The sequence below is a fragment of the Phalacrocorax carbo genome, chromosome 3 (assembly GCF_963921805.1).
Source record: "Phalacrocorax carbo chromosome 3, bPhaCar2.1, whole genome shotgun sequence".
In the NCBI taxonomy this organism is placed as follows: domain Eukaryota; kingdom Metazoa; phylum Chordata; class Aves; order Suliformes; family Phalacrocoracidae; genus Phalacrocorax; species Phalacrocorax carbo.
The window spans coordinates 95,231,837-95,252,681 of NC_087515.1; the positions used below are offsets into that span (position 1 = coordinate 95,231,837).

General features: G+C 40.2%; 1 protein-coding gene across 1 annotated transcript in view; it reads right to left on the minus strand.

Annotated features, from left to right (window-relative positions):
- Positions 1 to 20,845, minus strand: part of KCNQ5 (potassium voltage-gated channel subfamily Q member 5) — a 302,174-nt gene that overhangs the window by 6,829 nt on the left and 274,500 nt on the right. The window contains exons 11-12 of the mRNA XM_064447806.1: positions 9,519 to 9,627; positions 148 to 279 (exon numbers count right to left, since the gene is read on the minus strand). Of these exons, the coding sequence (XP_064303876.1) occupies positions 148 to 279; positions 9,519 to 9,627 (241 nt within the window). The remainder of the gene's footprint in view (positions 1 to 147; positions 280 to 9,518; positions 9,628 to 20,845) is intronic.

A 20,845-nucleotide genomic window follows, 5' to 3' on the forward strand; every position in this document is an offset into this window, starting at 1 on the left:
TTCACAGAAAGAGAGGCTGGGCTGAAGCATGGATGACAATTTGTACCCAAATATAACACAGGAATGTTAAATGTTTCCAATATTCATTATGCAGTGAATGACATAACATAAGATGCATATGCAGAGCAGAAATTATTCTTTCCTTACCGTGACTGAAGACTCTTAATCCTGCATAACATGTCTAGATGACCTGCTGAATACTGTTCAATGACATCTTTGACATCATATGGACGAAGTGTTTCCTTAAACTTCCTCTTTGCAACATGAAATTTCATAATTCTGAGGGGAAAAAGCATTTCACACATTAATCTTCAACAGTTGTGAAACAATACAGTGTATTCCACTGTGACAAAATCTGACAAACTACTTTTTAAATGGAAGGTATTTTCAGTACAGCTTGTGCAAGTGAACTTTCCCCTTTACATAATTGTTTTTATAAGTCCAAATGCGTAAGTACAAATGTGTTGTAGCTATCCCTTTGAACTTTTATTTAAGAGAGATCAGGTAACACTGTTCTGAAGAGTGCAGAGCATGTTTAATTTACCAGTATACACCTATTAGGCTTTTTTATGCTAGGTGCCTGATACGAAAGGTACTGAAGTACATGTTTAACTTAAACCTGGGATTAGTCCCGCTGACTTGAGTGAGATATCCTGTAAGCTACATTTGTGCTTAAGCTACTTCTGTCCGTGTTAGAGAGAAGATTCCTCTAGAAAATTGATTGCAGAAACATAAATAACAGTATCCTTTTTCTGGTGCTCATTTTAAGTTCTTTGCTTTCCATTTTGTAAAAAAATTAAATTTATGCACCCTGTTAATTTTTTCATCAATTTTTGTTTTTAATTAACAGTCAGGCTTATGTATTTGTTTTTTATGTATTTCGCTGACTTAAGATCAGACTTCGTGGGCTAAAGAGAAGTTTTCATGTTTGTTCCATATTGAAAACTATGGGATTTATTCTTTGATTAGCATTGGTGATTCTTTTCCCTTGAATTTTACTGCAGAGTAGTAAAGTATCAGATAACAGTAAATACCAAAGTTGATGAATGGCATATGTTTTTTACGTGAGACTTGCACAAGTTTCTGTGACGCTTATGTGAATATGTGATGTCCACTGAGTAGCTCTTCTTAGAATGAAAAGCTTGATATTAAATTGCAAATTTTAAATAATATAAATGACAAATTTGGAAAGTAAATGACAGTGAGCCAATTTTCCAGGTCAGCTGGTAAAACCTGCAATTCTCCTTCATTTACATGACAACTGTGGAAGAGAGAACCATGGGAAAGCTGGGAGAGAAGCCGATGGATCAGGTGCGTTGGCCATTCTAGGGTGTGTTACAGATCTTATGAATCCCCATTAGAGCCAAACTACTGATATTTGCTATCTATTGCAATTAAAAAATAGAGATAGTAAATTGGTATCCTATTCCAAATCCCAATATTTCATGCTAATATATTCCCTCTGGATGTATTTAGCAGCTATAAGACAATGAATGGTAATAAAACCCAAAACATGGCTCTCACTCTATGATAAAAATAGATTAGTGGTGTTTTAGTGGAATTTAGGAAAACCGTACTTTTTATAGTTAGGACAGACTTTATGATAATAGGTATGTAGAGTCAGATTAATTATATATAGTGATCTTCTTCTGTTTTCTGTATTATAGATAAATATTCTTCCAAATGGTATCAGCCTTTTCCCACAGTGCTTAGGTTGTTCTTTCCCATTCTGGTAACTTCCAGTTAAAAATGAGAGATTGAAGTATGGAATCGTAGAATTGTAGAATGGCTTGTGTTGGAAGCGGCCTTAAAGGTCATCTAGTTCCAGCCTTCCTGCCATGGGCAGGGACACCTTCCACTAGACCAGGCTGTTCAAAGCCCCATCCAACCTGGCCTTGAACACTTCCAGGGATGGGGCATCCACAACTGCTCTGGGCAACCTGTTCTAGTGCCTCACCACCCTCACAGTGAAGAACAACTTCCTTATAGCTAATCTAAATCTACCCTCTTTCTGTTTAAAGCCATTACCTCTTGTCCTATCACTACATGCCCTTGTAAAAGGTACCTCTCCAGCTTTCTTTAGCCCCCCTTCTCCCCAGAGACTTCTCTTCTCCAGGCTGAATAACCACAACTCTGTCAGCTTGTCTTCATGAGAGCGGTGCTCCAGCCCTCTGATCATCTTTGTGGCCCTCCTCTGGACTCACTCCAACAGGTCCATGTCCTTCTTATGTTGGAGGCCCCAGAGCAGGATGAAATACTCCAGGTGGGGTCTCATGAGAGCAGAGTAAAGAGAGAGAATCACAGAGGCTAGACTGACTGGTCTGTATTTCCACAGGTCTTTCTTTTTTCCCTTTTTTAAAAATGGGGGTTATGTTTCCCCTTTTCCAGTCAATGGGAACTTCACAGGACTGCCACAACTTCTTAAATATTATGGACAGTGGCTTAGCAACTTCATCCACTAGTTCCCTCAGGACCTGCAGATGCAGCTCATCAGGTCCCATGGACTTGTGCACTTTCAGGTTCCTTAGATGGTCTCGAACCTGATCTTTTCCTACAGTGGGCAGTTCTTCATTCTCTCAGTCCCTGCCATTGCCTTCTGCGACTAGGGTGGTGTGGTTTGAGCACTTGCTGGTGAAGACTGAGGCTAAAATCATTGATTACTTCAGCCTTCTCTATATCCTCTGTAACCAGGTCTCCCGTTTCCTTCCAGAGAGGGCCCACATTTTCCCTAGTCTTCCTTTTATCACTGACATACCTATAGAAGCTTTTCTTGTTGCCCTTGATGTCCCTGGCCAGATTTAATTCTATCAGGGCTTTAGCTTTTCTAACCTGATCCCTGGCTGCTTGGACAATTTCTCTGTACTCCTCCCAGGCTATCTGTCCTTGCTTCTATCCTCTGTAGGCTTCCTTTTTGTGTTTGGGTTCATCCAGGAGCTCCTTGTTCATCAATGCAGGCCTCCTGGTGTTTTTGCCTGACTTCCTCTTTGATGGGATGCATTGCCCCTGAGTTTGGAGGAGGTCATCCTTGACTATTAACTGAGTATCATTCTCATAATAGAAGCTAAAAATGGAAAAGGCCTACTAGGAGTAGTCCATCACCTTGACAGTTCAGGACTGATCTCCATGCAGTTTTAAATATGTCAGATGATGCACTTTCCTCTTTTCCATTGTCAGCCAGTTCTACAGACTAATGGCTTTCAGCGTCCCTTGTAATCTGAAGGCCTCTGAAGCTGGGATGCAGATTTTTTTTTTCTTTTAGCTGTCAACTGATGCCAAGATATTCTGTTCATAACAGTCTGGCAGTGAAGACAAACTCCTGGAATCTAGCTCTTGATTCAGGTTACAAAGACTAAATGATGTAGCTGACATACAAGAAAGTATCGTTCTTCTGTTATTATTCTCTCTGTTTTGGTAGTCACAATTTTTTACTTCACGGTCTTGGTAAAGTGAAAATATGAAACCCTATTAGGAACGCAGAGCCAGAGGATTAATAACATAATTGAGGACAACTGAATTTACCACAACTGGGTGATTTTACAAGAGAAGAGACAGAAGACTAATTTTTATTAACAGCCATAGAAGCTTCTTAATCAGCGTGCACAGAAGTCTTCATCACTGCTTTGTAGCTTTATAACAGTATTTTTGGTTGTCAAGGCAGTTTGTTCATAATGTTCAGAAGTCAAAGACAGGACCAAAAGCCTCACAGCTATCTCAGTGAGGTGTAACTGTACTGTTTCTGGTTTAGTTATTAGCTCGTGTGTTGCCATCTTAATTAACTTCAGCAGGATTTGGAACAGACCCTTCTTTTTACTTTGAATATATACAATTTTACAAAAACTGCAAAAAAGTTTGAAGGGTTATAAAAGACTGGCATTTTAAAAGCCTGAAAGTTAATTAAGAAATGGAAAGCCTGAATTCTTTCAGTGATGAAGCCTAGCAACTGCTTTGCAGTTATTAAATCTTGTTGGTTCTCCATAGTTATTTACTGTCAATTTTGAAAATTCAATTCTCTTCCTGTATCTTGAAATAACTATGTAATTGAACTTGATAGGCTTGAACACCTATCCTGACAGATTATTACAACTATATAGAGCATATTCAAAAGTAGTAGTTGAACTGTGAACAAACAGGCCTTTCAGCTTCCTTCGTTTGTGCTTCTAGAATAAAAAGTTGCTTATTCTGGTGTGTTCCTGTGTGATAAAAACGAAGGATTCAGTTATGCGGGCACAGGTGGATAACCTACCGGTACAAAACAAGGAGAATGAGAACAAAGTGATTCACATCCCAAGTATCTAAAGCACCAGCCGCTAACGCAAAGAGGAGGAACAGAGCAAACGACAGCTCAGCCTGTCATTTCCAATTATACCACAAGAGGGCAAAAAAGACTCATCATAAACTAAACTGAGTCGCCACCGGCAATACTGGCAATACTGAACTGCTAGTACTGACCAGAGCAGTAATTGAAAGTATGAATTAACCCAAAAGAACAAAGCATGTAGAGCCCATGATTTTTTTAACTATTATTTGTCTTTTTAAATTGCTGTATGCTGTGTAGCGAGGTGGTATTTTAAAACTAAAATCTAATATAGATGATACACAGTTGTAAACGTACTCAAGCCACAAGCGTGACAATTTTCTGCTGAGAATTAGCCATAAAAAGTAGCCTGTTTCAATGAGGCATCCAGAGGAGAGCAGCAAAAAAAAAAAAAAAATTTTGTTTTGAATTAGACCAATATCGCAAAGTGCTTTGCCTATAGCTATCATCTAAACCACAGGTCCCACTAATCTTTACATTGCCTGGTAATTTGTTCGAAAGGTATAGATCAAATACCAACTTTTGTCTTATTGAACCCTAGCAGCCAAAAGCAGCATCCATTTCATTTAACTCTTGTCAAATGCAGGATCAGCACTGAGCTAGAACTATAGTCTTTTCTGAAAGTGCAGCTTGCATCTCATTCCTGACATTTATTGCATTTTATTTTCAATTCATGTTGCCCCTTCCAGTATTAAAAGCTATTCTGCTTGTCATTAGTGCACTTTTCTGAGACTGGCACTGAGTCAGAACATCTCTAATCCTCTGTGCAGCCCTGTCGTACTCATGTTATTTTTTTTAAAATCTGTATCTTACCAGTCTTGTCATTACCTCAGGAAGAAATAAAAGCTTCATTCTATTAGGCTTCAGGTAAACTCACACATGGTTCCCGCCTTAAAGTTTAAAAGACAGGTAGGTTGTTTTGCCCATGGCTAGATGAGTTGCCCATAGGCTGTTTGTTCACTTACCACAACAGGAAAGCAGGTGTACACAGATCTAGTTGTGCTGGTTCCTCTGCCTTTCTACCCTTAGCTTGCCAAATAACTCTCTTCCCGGTAAACTGCAATGTGCAGAAGAGGTCAGGGTCCAACACAGGGAGGCCAACAGACAAAGGTGGCTGAGAGGTAGTTCCACTACATGTGGTCAATATTGCTTCCTCTCTCAGGTCTTGACCTGGACTAACCCATCCCCTAGCAGCCAGGGACATTGATTGCTCCCACGCACAGGGCTGTCATAGCTGAAGACACATTTAAGAGCCTTGCCTAGACTGTGAAGACCATCTGGGCAGAAAATATACAGTATGTTGGGATTTTAAAAAAATGGAGGATTCTGAAACACCACCATGGAACAAACTCATAATGGCTGCTAAGGAAAATTTTATAGGTGTAGCAGAAGCATTTCAAAGACTGAACATAAATAGTAAATTATATTTTCCTTCTTTGGCTATTAAATATATAGGACTATTCAACTATACAGTTTATCAGCTCAAGAATTCTCAAATTTCATTACATTTAGCTACATTTATTATTATTATTTCTTATTAACAACAAATGAAAATATATCTATGCAATCACTAGAGTTAAAGAGAGAATAGACCGCTTAGGTCAGCAAGTTCATCTTCCTGCGATTGCAGTTATTTCCTATTGCATATTTATTTATGCTTCTCAAATCTAATTTTGTATTCCATAAATAGTAAAATAATTCCATCATTTCCATTATGGAAAGTATTACAGAACTTAGTACGTCTTGCTATGAAAAATGATCACAGATATCTCAATAAATTGAAACAAGGTATCCTCATCTTCTCTTTAGTCTCTTTTATATACATTCATCATTGTGAACAAACTTAGAGAGCTGGAAAATGCAATGTTTTTTGTTAATCTCCAGGAACTCTGAAGGATATTAATGGCTTTTTGTTCATGACAAGACTAGGGCCGGCTGAGTAGTGCTACAAAACCCACTGGCCCAAAGGCTCACTGTACCACTGGCAAGGACTGGTTTGGGCACTGCTCTGATCCCAGCTGGAGGCTGCAGAGGGGCAGGAGTGACGCTGGCCTGGCCCAAGGCACGCTGTGGAGCACACCACGTTTCAGCATGCTACCCATCTGCTCCCTCTCACCCAACACTCTGCAAATGCATTGAGCAGCTTTTCCTTACTTTCCCATCCGCCTTCCTTGATCTTTCCTGACAGAGAGTTTGTTGTAAGAGGGGATGTAGGGGGCAGCACAAAAGATGGGCTGTGGAAGACTCAGCTTGGGGGGCTTTGACAGGAGGATGACAATGTGACATGTTACTGGGCAGGTCTGCTCGGTGGGTCTTCAGTAGGACTGGTTGGGAGTCCTATTTTTGGAAAGGGCCAATATGTTATGAACTTTTTCAGGAAAGGACTATTTTCTCCATCTGATATTTTGACCATTTCAAAATGAAAGTTTGGGGGTTTGTTCAAAATCAAAAAGTTGTTTTGAAAAATAAAGTAGTCCTGGGAAAAGTGTAAGTAAGCAAGGTCAAAACTGAGCAGTACACTTTGAAATTGCCAAAATGAAAGATTACAAATAAACCAAGTTTTGTCTTTTGCTATTTCAAGGCAGTTCAACCTGAGAGTAACCAGCATATTCTAGGCTCCTTTCACAGACCCGACCTGACCCCGCCCCCAGTTCTTTCTGATTCCCAAACTGAGAGGCCCTACCTCTGTAAACCCACAGACATGAATGAATTTTGCAAATTTCATTTTTTACCCAAAACAAATGGAACATTTGTATGATTGTAAAACAATTTGTACCCAGCTTTAAGCAGGAAAAAATAATTACTCTTCCTTATTGCAGTTTTTCAACATGATGTAGCTAGAATGGATTCAACTGTATATGCTTACATTTGGGGTCTTTTGAATAGTGCCTCCTGAAGCTATTCAAGTACTTTCTGTCTTCATCTACTCCTGTATATCAGCAAGAAAGGAAAAATAGCCTCCCCCCTCCCCCCTTGCCTTTGCAATTCAAAGCGGTTGCTAAAAACAAACTTCAAAATGAGGCACAAAGTTTCCATATAGGCAGATGTTATCGTCTTGAAATTCTACAGTTACTATAGTGTCTCAGATCCTTCTTCAGATGTTTGCATAGATCTCAGTGTAGTTGGGTAACAGATACTCTGAATAATCAGGAAGAAGAGTATCAGCTACCTGACGAACTGAATTATCAGTCTTTTGATTTTGAGAGATTAAGGTATAGCATTTAACAGATGTCTGAAGATCATTGCAGACTACTGCTTTACAAAACAAAGGTATGTTTCTGAAGCAAGATATATGTGCTGCTTGCAGTCTAGTGAAGCACCAATATTTGCAGGGAGAGATGGGTGAGACTCATGGCTAATTGATAGCAAGTGGAGATGCAGAATTGTTATTCTCAGCCTCAGTAGTGAAATGAGTTGGGTTTTGGTAAGTCAAGTGTGCAGAGAAAAAGTTGGAGGTAATGTAAAAAGTTTACTTTCATCAGTTAAATCGTGCATGTCTGAAACAAACAAACTGTTGCATCTTTGCTCTTCTTATTAGAACATTTCTGTGGATGGCACTGTGGAGAAAGTTTGCCAACTACATCCTTCCAATTTGGTTACTTTCCATTTGAGCTAATAGTTACCAAGAGAACCAAGCAAAGATGCAGGTGATGCACTGAACAATCCAGTGGTGCCTTTGCAAACAAGCTGCATGAATTTAGTATTAAAATGTCAATTTGATCTTAAGGAATTTGGACAGTATTGAGAATGAGACGACCACTGGTATCGCTTGCCAGGACAGTGGCAAGTGAACTTGGAGCCAAGAGTCAACCAGTCTGTTTAAAATGCAACATCACAGACAAGGACCTTTGGCACCAGATCCAATGGGCTCTGCTAATTGTTCCTAATTTGAGCATTTTCCATTTGAAGGAATAGGTCTGCCTTGTAGGTGGGTGTCCACTGTGTAGAAGGATTTCTGTGACCTGCTGAAACATTGCTGGCAAGAGATGGTTCTCAGCGGTGACATTTGAGTTGCCAGTTACGGTGGCTGTGGACACAGCCCTGGTATCTGACACGTCCTGTGAGGTCATTTCCAGGCAGGTTGGAAAAATGGTTGGAACAGATGTCTGCAAGTGATCTGTCAAGCTGCCTGTGCTAGTAGAAAAGTATTAGAAGCAGCCTTACTTGCTATCTGTCTTCATGGGCAATCAGTGGAAAAAAGGGAAGGAAATACAAGTAGCCCATAGGTTATCACTGTATGAAATTATTTGATAAAGACCTTGAGTTCTTTCTTCCCATAGTGCTGAGAAAACTCAGGCAAGGGTACCCCTGCAGGAAAACATCATATTTCCGTAGGGTTTTGCCGAAATCCCCCGTGGCTGCTGCCTGCCTGCCTGCAAGAAGGGTGCCAGGCACTGAGGTGACTGTGATGCAAAGCCAGTGGGGTGACCCCCAGCAATAACTTCAGGTTTGCTGTCAGCAGACAGGGAACGCTTGAGCTCTCCTTGCTTGTCAATGTACTCATTATGGTGGGGATTTGGCCTGTCAGGATTTGCACTTCAAAATATTCAGGAGATGAAGAGCCTTGGCAGTCTCAGGAGGGTGAACGCTAAGTTTAAGCTTTCAATACAGGTAATTTTATAAGTTTCAATGCAGTTTGCTACTTTCTTGGAAAAGAAGGAGACTATTAGTTTTAAATTATTGCGGTTATATTTAGTTCAATGGATAGTGGCAGGCAAGGCTTTGCACAACTGAATGAATGTAATTATTCTGCTGTTACCAGAAGAAAGTTGAAATAAAAGTAATATGACAGACAGTTTCAGGAATTCAGAAATGCAATAAAAACCTAAACTGTTAAAGGAAATAACTTTTCCAAGCAAAGTGCTATACATTCAGTAAAACTACATCAAACTGGATTACAGTAGTTTGGATTACAGGAAATATAGTGGAAACCAGCATTCATTACTCTCTTTTTTCCTGAATCAAATCATGTAACATTTTTAGACATTGAAAAGCTGATAACAGAACAGAGAAAATATTTCAACTTGTAAATAAAATACTGATGAAAAGGAAGCATAAATAAACTATATTAGCATTAGTTATGTAACAAACACAGCCATGTGATAAGTTCAACTAACTACCACTTTATTAATTGACATGCAGTTAATTAGTGTCTTAATTAAAGAAATCTGAAATATCTATTCGTTCAGTATTTTTTACTCACCTGATTGCTCTGATGACAGTTTTAAGAGCAGGGGTGAGATCTTCTACTGACACATCACACTGGCACCCTTTATCATCGTAAACATCATCTGTTCCAAGACTGGTGTCAGCTGCAAAATACAAAAGCAGACTAAACAAGCAGCATTTAAAAATATCTTCTTTAGTGTTTTCTAACTGCCTGCACAGTGTTTCTGGAAAAATAAGGGCTACAACTCAAACAAGACAGAGCTTCACCAGTTTACAAACTTGTCGGTGTCTGCTGTTTGTGCCATAAAAGGCCTGGGTAGTCCCTAGTGTAAACAGTAGAAGTTAGACAGGAAAAAAGCCCTCTTATTTTTCAAACAAATTAATAGCGTAGTACCAGTATGTCTATTCCTGATGTCTGGCTGTTTTCCATCACATCCTCTGTCTTAAGGGAAAGTGGTGAGCTAACAGATGTAATAGCAGATCAAAAGATGCTGAAGTTATATTCAATTATTACTTTTTTACCACTGTAGATCTACCTGACACTGAAGGCAAAGGAGAAGACCCACTTCATTTACTAAGGAGGCTGTGGAATGATCCAACGCTTTATTACACATGAAAATAAATGAAGTACCTTCTTACCAGAAATGAATAGAGAATGATATCCACCACTGATCAATTGCCACCTTAAACGTCAGAGCCATATAGATTTTGCAGCCTTCGTTTGCAAGAGGACCTTAAGCCAAGTTACTGCATTTATATGCCTGAAAAAATTGGATCGTCTACCCTTTCCTAATGCTGCCTCTGCAGTTACCATTTGGGAACTAACTAGAAATCTCAGAAGTGCCCAGTGTACCTCAATACACAAGAAAAAGGGGACTTAAAATGTGCTGGAGTGGGAACAGAGCAAGGAGGTCAGGGTCAGTGAATGCCCCTATGTCATATATAACTCAAAAGCACATGAAATACAGGAAACTTGTCTTGAGAGTAGATCTTTTTTCCTCCCAAACCATCTCTCTTCACCTGCGTAAAGTCCAAGTGCCCAAGTGAAGAATTGCACTCAAGGCCAGTGTATTCCAACATATAATTGTATCTGCTTCATAAAGAAAAGAACGTAAAATGAAATAGTGACATATGAAATAGAGAAAAAAGGATGGGATTCAGTAACCCTCAGTAATGGAGATTTCTTCCCAGTCCTATGTCCCTACCTACATTCAAGCCGTTATTTAAAACATAGGCTTAGTCATCCAGAAACACTGCAAGTAAACCATTTCCGGGACTTCTACTATAAGCAAATTTGAGGCACAATCAGACACAAATGATTGCAGGACATTTTGTGCAAGTTCCTTTTTCATAAAGACTGTAAATTAAAGATGAAAAATATTGTCAGTCAGAAGTGCCTGGAAATTTCATGGCACTTTGTAAATCTAATAGGAATGTTATCTTAAACAGCATTGTACTAGGCTGCGTCTTCAGGAACTGGTATTGCTGCATTGTTGTCTTCACAGATCTAATATTTGGCCATAATAACTTACTTTGATGATCCTGGCTAGTTCATTACCCTCAGAAATATATTTTCTTTTTTGACTATTGCTGAACTGGTACATCCATGAGGAACATCTACCATAGCTTTGAAGAGCAGGAGGTTTTATCTTTGACAGATCAACTTAATACAGAAAGAAAGAGGGTTTATAGCCAAGTTAATAATGTCTTCAGGTACACATGAATCAATTAAATGCAACCTTAAAAAATTTTCAGTTGAACACTGTAGAAGTGAAATTTTCATACAAAACTTTGAAATCTCCCCTTCCACAAGCTTTGCTACTGGCTAGGCTTATCTTATAGATAAAATATATATGTCTCTCCACCTATCCTGTGTAACTAAGATTTGGATCCCTGCCCAAAAATGTAATTAGCTAAAATAAATTATGTAATCAGTTTGGTAGGTATATAAACTACCTAAACCTCTATTTCCAAAGGTACTAAGCATCCCACGACACTAACTTTCCAGGTGTCTTGTCTGATCAGCCTCCAGTTACTTCTCCCAGCGCTGAATTCTTCCAGCTCATTTCTAAGTACCATACTAAAAGCCAGAGCCCTTTATGCTACTGGTATTGCCAGTGGGTCTCCAAGGTTTGAATCTACTCAGTTATGCTGGTGTAAATTAGAATAATTCTGCTAAGATTACAAGAGCTGCAACCATGTAACCCCAGTGAAACAAGACACTTTAACTTGAAAGTTTAAAATAAACATGTTTCTAAATGGTTCTCTCACTGATATGGTTCCTGGGTCCTTTGCCAAGTACAGTATCATTAATAAAAGCGTTTCCTTAATTAATAAAAGCGTTTCCTTTGCAGAACCGTTTTGAGAACAGTGTGGTGCAATTAGAGTATTCCATGTTGCTCACATGTGGATACAAAAATCAGCAAAATGTTTAGACTGACGCTGGAAAATTCTTATAAATTTAAGCCAGCTTTAAGAAGAGATACTGCTCCTAATAAATCACCTTCTTTTTTTTCTTTCTAATATTCCCACTGACATGAATTTCCTTCATTATGGCAGGCACTCAGTACCACATGTCAATAAAACTTGTGAAAATCTATAAACCTTGTTTGATTCATATGGGAAACATTCATGTTTCTTTATAATACTGAGCAGACTTGGGAAAAGGTTTGGGAAATGCAGAATAACAATTTGGAAAAAAATTTTCCAGCTTAAAACTCCACTGAAATAAAAGTTCACATTCTGATGATTTTTTCCAGTGGAAGCTCATCTTGTGTGCGACAACGTTATGAGGTGAGATGTACTTGTATCGCTTCTGTCCCTCTCGAGTTCGTCCTCGAGGTCGCGGCTGTGTTGCGGTCAGTTTGGCTGCTTCAGCAGCTCCAGCTGTTAAAATCCCTGCCAGTTCCCAGACTGGGGCTAAGCTACGGCCTCTGATGAGCCCCGATCCATGCTGCTGCCTGTTCCCAGAGAGAGCCCTCCCCATCATTAATGGGGCAGGTAGACCCTCTGGTGCCAGCTCATGCCTAGCCCTGCAGGCATCTGCTTCATCCTTCCCCATACCCCTTGGCTGCATCTCCTGCTCTCCATTGGGGTGGCTGTTCGTGCTCCAAGCAGGCTCCACAGGCAACCTTTGGCAACAGTTGCTCTGCATGAACCTGGCAGGCCAGGCCTTCCTAGGGTTAGCATTGCTCCTTCTTTCTCTCCGGGAGCCTCTACCACCAGATAAACAGGCCTTTCATGTCTGCTGCTTGGGCAAGACAAGGCCAGTCTTAATGGTGGCCAAAGCATCTCTTAATATGGATTTAGACATAACCCTGCAAGTCTCCCTAAGAAGGGGTGTCAGCCAGTCTGACAGTCCAGAAACAATTCCTCTCTTCTAATACCAGCATCTTTACAATACAGGATGTGTTTTGATCCTAAACACTTACCTGGAAAGTGTTTATTTCACAACTGATGAGGCATCTGCCATTATCTTATGATCTTTGACATTATTTACTTTGGGCTAAAGTCTTGTCTTTGCCACTTTTTAATTTCTTCCTCTTTTTCCTTAAAAGCAGTCTTTGATTTAATCACACAGCAAACCGGCAATTACCAAGAAATAGAGGAGAGGCATGCACAAGTCATTAAATTTGTCTTGATATTTCCCTGTTTGTCACAGTATTTATGCATTCTTCATGCAAACTCCAGTCATTTATGATCACCCCAAATGAATGGGCTAAAAATTATGCTGTTCTGAAACATTATATGTCACCAACAAAAAATTTACGAGTTTGTAGCTGCATTTCATATGGCTCTGTGCAAAATCTACGCACAAAGCTTGATTTATTATTTCTGTAAATACGCGTCCTTTCTTAGACGTGTGTTCTGTTGGTTTAATAACATGCTTTGGCGTCAGGAAAACTGTGACACTACTCTGATCACCCTCATAGCTGTATGCTTTCAATGTCAGTAACATTCAAGTAATTATGTGCCTGTTGAACAGAATCGAAAAGATTTTGTACGCTTTAATGTTTTCTGGGAACTGCCATATGCTAGCAACAACAAACCAGCATTAATAAATGCACGTGCCAACACCATGAATAGTCCTATGGAAGTGCTTCTAGTGTAGTCAGCGGTATGATGATCCCAACATAGACCTTTTGACTTGTTTTTTGGAAGCTTTCGGAAGCACTTAGATCTTACTATGACTGCATAGGAAGTAGTTAGGACGCTTCATGTGGGTGATCTAAATCATTCTGCTGAGGCTGAGTACCTACCCTTTAGACATGGCAAAACCTAAATAGGTGCCTGAAGTTGATAACCTGCATATGACTCTCAATTATTCACGTTACAGCACAGTGTTGTGTCAACGTGGTAAAAAAAACACTGATTTGGAAAAAAAAGTCTGATTGATTTTCATTGTAATGCATGACTCTAGGTGAAAAATAGATGGTGGCCTAATTTTCACAGGTGCTGTGTTACATCAAGCCATAGTGTATCATTCAAAATCCAGAGTTCAACCTGGGAACTGAAGTCCAAGCAATTCATAATGCAGCTCCACAGCCTGCTCTCCATCTTGCTCAGCAGCCTCATCTGGGCACAGAGCTGCTCTGGCTGCCCAGGGCAGCAGTGCAGGGCACCCCAAAGAGGCACACTCATCTCCAAACTCATTTTCTGTGTGAAAGAAAGAAAATGAGTGGAGAATTCAGTGCATCTAATTCCTGGGCAAGTAAAGTTAGTCATAAATTCCAAGCTTTCGGAGGACAGATTGTCCCATCAGATGACACGCAGCCCTGTGGGAGGTGCAGATCATAGAATCACAGAATCATAGAATCATTAAGGTTGGAAAAGACCCTTAAGACCATCAAGTCCAACCGCTAACCTATCACTGCCAAGTCCACCACTAAACCATATCCTCAAACACCACATCTACCCTTCTTTTAAATACCTCCAGGGATGGAGACTCAACCACCTCCCTGGGCAGCCTGTTCCACTGCCTGACAACCCTTTTGGTGAAGATGCATAGGTCTGCTGCAGCAGGGGTGCTCAGCTGCTTTAGCATTAGACTCCTAACTGCCTTAGTGTTAAATGGCAACTGAGCTCAGGTGATCCCTCTTGTTCAAGAAACAATGCTGGTGACTTAATACTGTCATTATTCTGTTCTTTCAGCCCCTTTTGAAAGCAATGTAGAGCCCCTGTTAAGCTGCTGTAGGTAATGCCTAGGATGCCCACAAGGTAGGTGCATTTCCCTCAGCTTTACACTGCCTTTGAAGTACCTTTCTTCACCCTGAGCATTTGCTGTGGGAAGTTAGGGATTTAGCCTATGTTCTCTAAAAAATGGAGATATGTATTTTATAGTACTTCCACAAATGCCATAATGCACAGAATGTTACACAAAATCTCAGTTACATTTTTCCCTCAAAAAGTATTATAAGTACAAACATCTTAATGGTTTATGTTCATACAACTCATGCAAATACCCTTTATCAAAATATGATGTCTCAGCCTAGTGCCTTTGTTTAAAATTGTTTCATGAAACAACTCACCTCTTCACAAGCCCTCATTATTTTCCTGTTTGTTGAACCATGAATACAAATTCCTCTCACTACCCCAGAGTGATTTTCTTTCAAATCATCCTTTGCTTTAAACCATCAGCAAGCTGACTCTCTTTCAGTAAAGAGTTCATATAAATTGTTTTACTGTGATTGCTTGCTAAGGTCCATAGGAAAAATCTACTGAAAAAAGCAACACTAATTGAGATGGAACTTAATTGCATGCTTAATGATAAGAATGCCCAAAGCTCCCCCAAAAAGGAAAAGGCAGCAGCCCATGTTTACATGCTTTCCAGAGCAGAGGCCAGAAAAAGGAGGCCCAAGGGAGTGAATCATGTATTTATTTCCTTGATCCCTGAAAAAAAAAAAAAAAACAAAAAAAAAAGAAAAAGCTTTCTTTTAATCAGGAAAGAAGGAAGGAGGCAGGACAAGTAAACTTCCATTATGTATTCTTCATTTTAGACGCTTAGTATTTGTCTAGAAAATGACACAAAAATCTGTGGTACTACACAACAGTATTCAAATGGCAAAATTAAGAAAGAAGGAATAAGGATGACAACATTTGGAAACATTGTTTACAAGGAGTTTTTACGAAATGATTTCCGTTTCCATGCTGGAAAGCAATTTCTCAGGAAAGGAAGGAAACTGGTGCCTCCTGGAAGGAGGAGCACTTCTGCATGAGCTTATAGGAGCTCCCTTTCTCTTCTGCACAGCCTAAGCCTCTACCCTGCAGGCAGTACCTATGCATAATGCACTATGCATTAGTGCTGTATCCATACTCTGTGCCTTTCTCCCTTGCTTTTCCCCTGAAAAAGGCAAAGCTTTCCAGATGGGGAAGAGAGGAGAACATCAGAACTGGAATTCAGTAGCTGCAGTGAAGTATGAAGCAGAATATCATAAAGAATACCCCTAAAAACATTTAATATGTGAAAGCATTTATAAAAATGATCAGATTTGGTCAAAATGGAAGATAGGATTGGTGGAAATTTTTTGGTACATATTCTGAGTATAATTATCTAGTCTCCTTTCTTTGTAAGTACAATTTTTTAAGGTCAGAAACCTAATTTATATCAGTTATCATATAGTGCAGGCAAGTTCCAAGTATCTAAAATTCTAGCATTCCCTAACAACTCTCAATTATCTTTAGTTATTATTTAACTTCGCAAAGATTTTCTGCACTGGCAATATTTCACGGAACAGCTCTCACTGTTTAATTAAAAAGGAGTCCTTTTCATTTTGAGTGATGATATGGAGAACCAGGAGACTTTCTGAAAACAATTCATTATGTGCACAATAATTGTGGAGTTAAAATGGCTGATCTTATTATAAATAGTGGCACATTAGCCAGCAAGTTTATATGGCCATATGAGAAAAGTCAGAAAGAAAAGCAGTAGGTGTCTCCAAATGTATGATTTCAGTGTATTTTTAGATACACATCTCTCTGTTATTTTATATACACTGTTTACAAGAAGATAAAACTGTAAAAGAAATTGCAAATATATATGATAAGATCTAGAACTGTGGACTAATGAGCTAAATGTCGTGCCTAATTGACTGTCTCTCTGCAAGACCTTGTAGCACGTCAGTTGATACGATGTCTGATACTCCATAAGGCCTACAGTCCTATTTCCCGGGAGATTTCCAGGTCCCGTTGTTTGAAGGAGGTGGTAGCTGTGGGCAAAGGGAGAGAGGATGACTGCAGCTTTAGATTCAGGTAGCTACAGGAGAGTCCTCTATTTTAAAAAGCCATGAAGGATTTCCCAAAAAACATTTTATAAAAATGAAAAAATTGCTCAAATGTTTCAGATTTGGTGCAAGTGGGTTACATGGTGGTTGGGAATCTTATAAGCGTCCTCTCAAAATGACTTCTTAACTCATTTGTTTACTCTTCACTGCAGATGAAGTTATCTGAAATCCATGCAAATCATACATCTGTGTGGTGGTCTGCTGCTGTCCCTCATGGAGCTGAGCTTGCTCATCATTCACCTGTGACCACCAAGTAAGCATTCAGTCCTGCAAGGAATGGTGCACAGCAGGTTCCTCAAGAGATGAAATCATAAAGAGAGAGGCTAAATTATTGACTCATATGGCCAGGACCTTGGTTGGAATCAATGAAAATAATGCCTCAAAATCAATAGCCTATACTTATTTACACAGAATTAAAAAAATGACTCGGAGCTTCCATCAGAATGCCAGATAATTTTTATAAGAACTTCCTAATTAAGTACAGTGACAATGGTAATAAATGAGAGCTCTATCAACAAGTCAAAAAATCACAAGAAAATAAATCTCCTGTCTAGCACAAAATGATATATTGCTAATAAACTGTCATTTAGTCCCATCATATGGGGTTTATATAAATGGAGCAGCTTTCTTTTGACATTATGCAGCTTCATTTTGAATCAGCAAATTTAAGCTAACTAAGATGTAAAAGCAACCGAGCTAAGCACCTTTGCCATCAAGTGAACTTTATACAAGGTCAAGATGCTTGTGCTACTGAAAGGAAAACCTGTCATTTTTTTAATACATTAATTACATGGTAGTAACTGAGGATATGGGGGCTGAAATGCACAACTGCATTCTTTCCATGGTTATTATAATATACTCTACCCTGAGGACTTTGTGCAAGTACTCTGTAGGGAATGAAAGGCTAGAGGTCATGTGAGCGTATAATGTTCAGGGATGGTGGAAGAAATCAAATTTTTCCTTAGAGAGTTCTTTTTAATTAATCAAATGAAATATGTTTGTAATATCTCCAGTGCTGCATGCTTTTTGGTGTTTTATTCAAAAAGCCACACAATGTCTCTAGGTTACAGTAAAGGCACAATAACTCATGCAGAGGCTCAGAAGCATGGGATGGTAGAAAAACAAGTATGCTAGGGCACTTCTGTCCCTCACTGAGAACTGCATGCACAACTTAATAGCCGTTCATTACCTCAGCTGTGGCTGTGCAAGACTGGAGCATGATTTAAGCAGAAAAAGTTCTTTTCCTCAGAAAAGAGAAAAGGAGAGATTTTGTAAGGTGAGTCTCTGTGGCTGGACCTTCACTAAATACAATGAGGCACAGGCACAGCGCCTTAAGGAATGGCATGAGATCGCCTGTACTGTTTAATCACTGGCACAGACTCTGGCATGGGTTTGGCCACTGCCAGTGGATATTCTCATGTGCCGGGGGCTGTTCCTCATGGGCAGTTTGGCTGCGGTTTCCCTGGTTTTGGTGCAGGGACACAAGCCGTATTGCATGGGGAGGCCTCGGGGCCAGAGGTGGCTCTTGGCTCGCGTCGTGTATGGGCACGGTGGTGGCTGCGTGCGGCTCTGAGGTCAGGCAGGACCCTCACCTGTGTGACGTGGCATCCCTTTGGGGGAGGCTCTTGCATGACCCTGTATGATTCTTGTAACCTTTTAGGTGTGCACTTTGTAAAACTTCACTATTTACTATTCTTGTGTGGTGGAGATTTCCTTTGATCTGCTTGGTCCTGATAATTCCCTTTTAAATTGATAACAGGGATTAGAAATTCAGCATCCTGGCACCTTTGTTAATTTGTGCAGGGTCTCCTTTTCCACAAGAGTTCTGGCAGTTATGAGCCACATTTCACGAGAGGCTGGACATGTATTTTAAATCAGATTACATAAGTCTTGGTTTTCAATTTTGCCCCCCTGTGCTGTTGTTAAGTGCCCTAGAGAGTGTCTGCAGCCACGCCATCAAAGCTCACTCAGGTTTGGATTCCATTTGCAAATGCACATATGTAGCTGAAATAATTGCTGCCATTGCCAGGCTCACTTTGGCAATAGCAATAAATGGTTTATAGGCAGTTTCAGAAGTCTGTTGCTACCCATAAATAAAGCCATTTGTGCAACAATTTTGGTCATACTGTTCTGAGGCTGCTATGCCAAAATCCTTTTGGGAGATACCTGTGGCCAGCTTAAGTGTTTTGCTTACTGCCAAGAAACCCTTCTTCTGTGGTTTTAGTATGCAGTGGGGGAGCGTTAGGAAGCTTTTGTTACTGGGTAGCCTACGAGCAAGGCTACTACATTTTCAATCATGATAGCCTCTTAGCTGCGTCCATAAGCTCCTGTCTGGATTAGAAACCTCCCTTTACAGGCCAGTTTCTAATTGCTAGTGTTTAGTTTTTCCAGCAGTCTCTTCCTGATCATTTTGGCCCAGATTCCAGCCACGTCCGTTATCAGATCTCAGACAGCCCTGCAAAGTCCCTACATTGACTATCTGCCTTAGATCATCCTCACACGCTAACAATTTATCTTCCTTTCTGAACACTCTACTTATATATTTGCTTCTTTGCTCTATTTTTACAGAGAGTTCAGTGCACCTGACCTTGGCAATGAGGTAGCTCCTCTGCCTGTGCTAATGGAAGAACATTTACAACCCCAAATCCCATACGGTGAAGGTAAAATCAAGCAAATATGAGTGTCTTTTCTTTTGGAAGGGGAATCTCATAGCGAGCTGTTATTATTTTTCACTAGATCACTGATGTAAAATTTTGACACTGGACAGGGTACCCAATACTACGCTGTCTCTGTCCAAAAGGTTTATTGCAAGTGTTATTTCTCCTCCCCCCAAAAATGCTATGGAGATGTAAGAGCCACCAGAAGGGCCATATTTTCAAGGGTATTGTTTTGTGCCCAGGCTTTCATCTAGAAAGGGGTGGCTTCTAGTTTGGCTGGAATATCAGCACACCAAAGTAATTAATTCTTTGGCCAGAGAATGCCTCAAGAAGGAAACTGGAGGACCTGATGACTGAGACATATTAATAAAATGCTGCAAATACTGTATTTTCATCCAGTGAAAAATGTAAGATATTCTAAACTAAACGTGTCATCTCTGGATCCTTTTCATTGAGCTATCAAACGCAGAAAGCATATTAAAGTGTGAAACTGGTAACACACACCAAAAAAAAAAAAAAAAAAAGAAAAGAAATCAAGGTTGGTAGCGCCTGACTTTTCCTGCAATGGACTGCGGAAGGTAACAGGGAGCTGCTTCTCAGCAGTGAGCACACTGGACATCTCTGATGCTGCCAGTCCTAGAAGTCGCTGGACCAGGTCCCAGAGTGGAAACTTGGCATTTGCCTGAAAGCTGGACACAATGGAAGCTGTTTCTCCTGCCACAGATGAGAAATTGGTCATATCTGTTGGCCCCAGTTCATAAGGGTGGACTAGTAGCTGGAAACCGCTGACAAGGAAACAGGCTGTGCTTGCCCTGAGGAGCGGGAAGATCTTTAAGGGTTTACTCATGGCAATGAATGGTCTGTTGTTGTTGTTATCTTTTATCTACAGAAATACCCAAGGTGCTGCTTATGCCACCTTTTCCATGAAAGGGAGGCAATAAGACGGAACATGATCTCGTGCAGATCATTGCTATTAACGACAACACGTACAGGACAAAATAGAGGACTCACTGAGGAAACATTTCTGTGACAAATGGGCTGATGAAAAACTAAATGGATGCTTGAGTGAGGTGCAGGCTGCAAAGCTGGAGCAGAAGTGAGCCTTTGATACCCTGGGAGTGTGCTCAACAGATTACTCTCTTCTTAGGTCACTTCCAGGCACAATGCAAGTTATGGGGGTTTAACTCATGAAATCACTTTCTGGCATGGTTTTGGGGAGATGCTCTTGCTATATAAGTCATTATGTAGGAAGCCTAAATTTAGACAGGGTAGCTTCAACCCTGCTCTGGTACCTAGAGCATTTCTCACTTCCTGTTGTGGAACAAGTGGCCTTGTCCCAGCTCCACGTCAGCGTGAGACCCAGGCCAGCATCACACAGCCCCTGTGCCACAGCTGCTGCGGGACATGAGCCCTGCAGGGCCTGT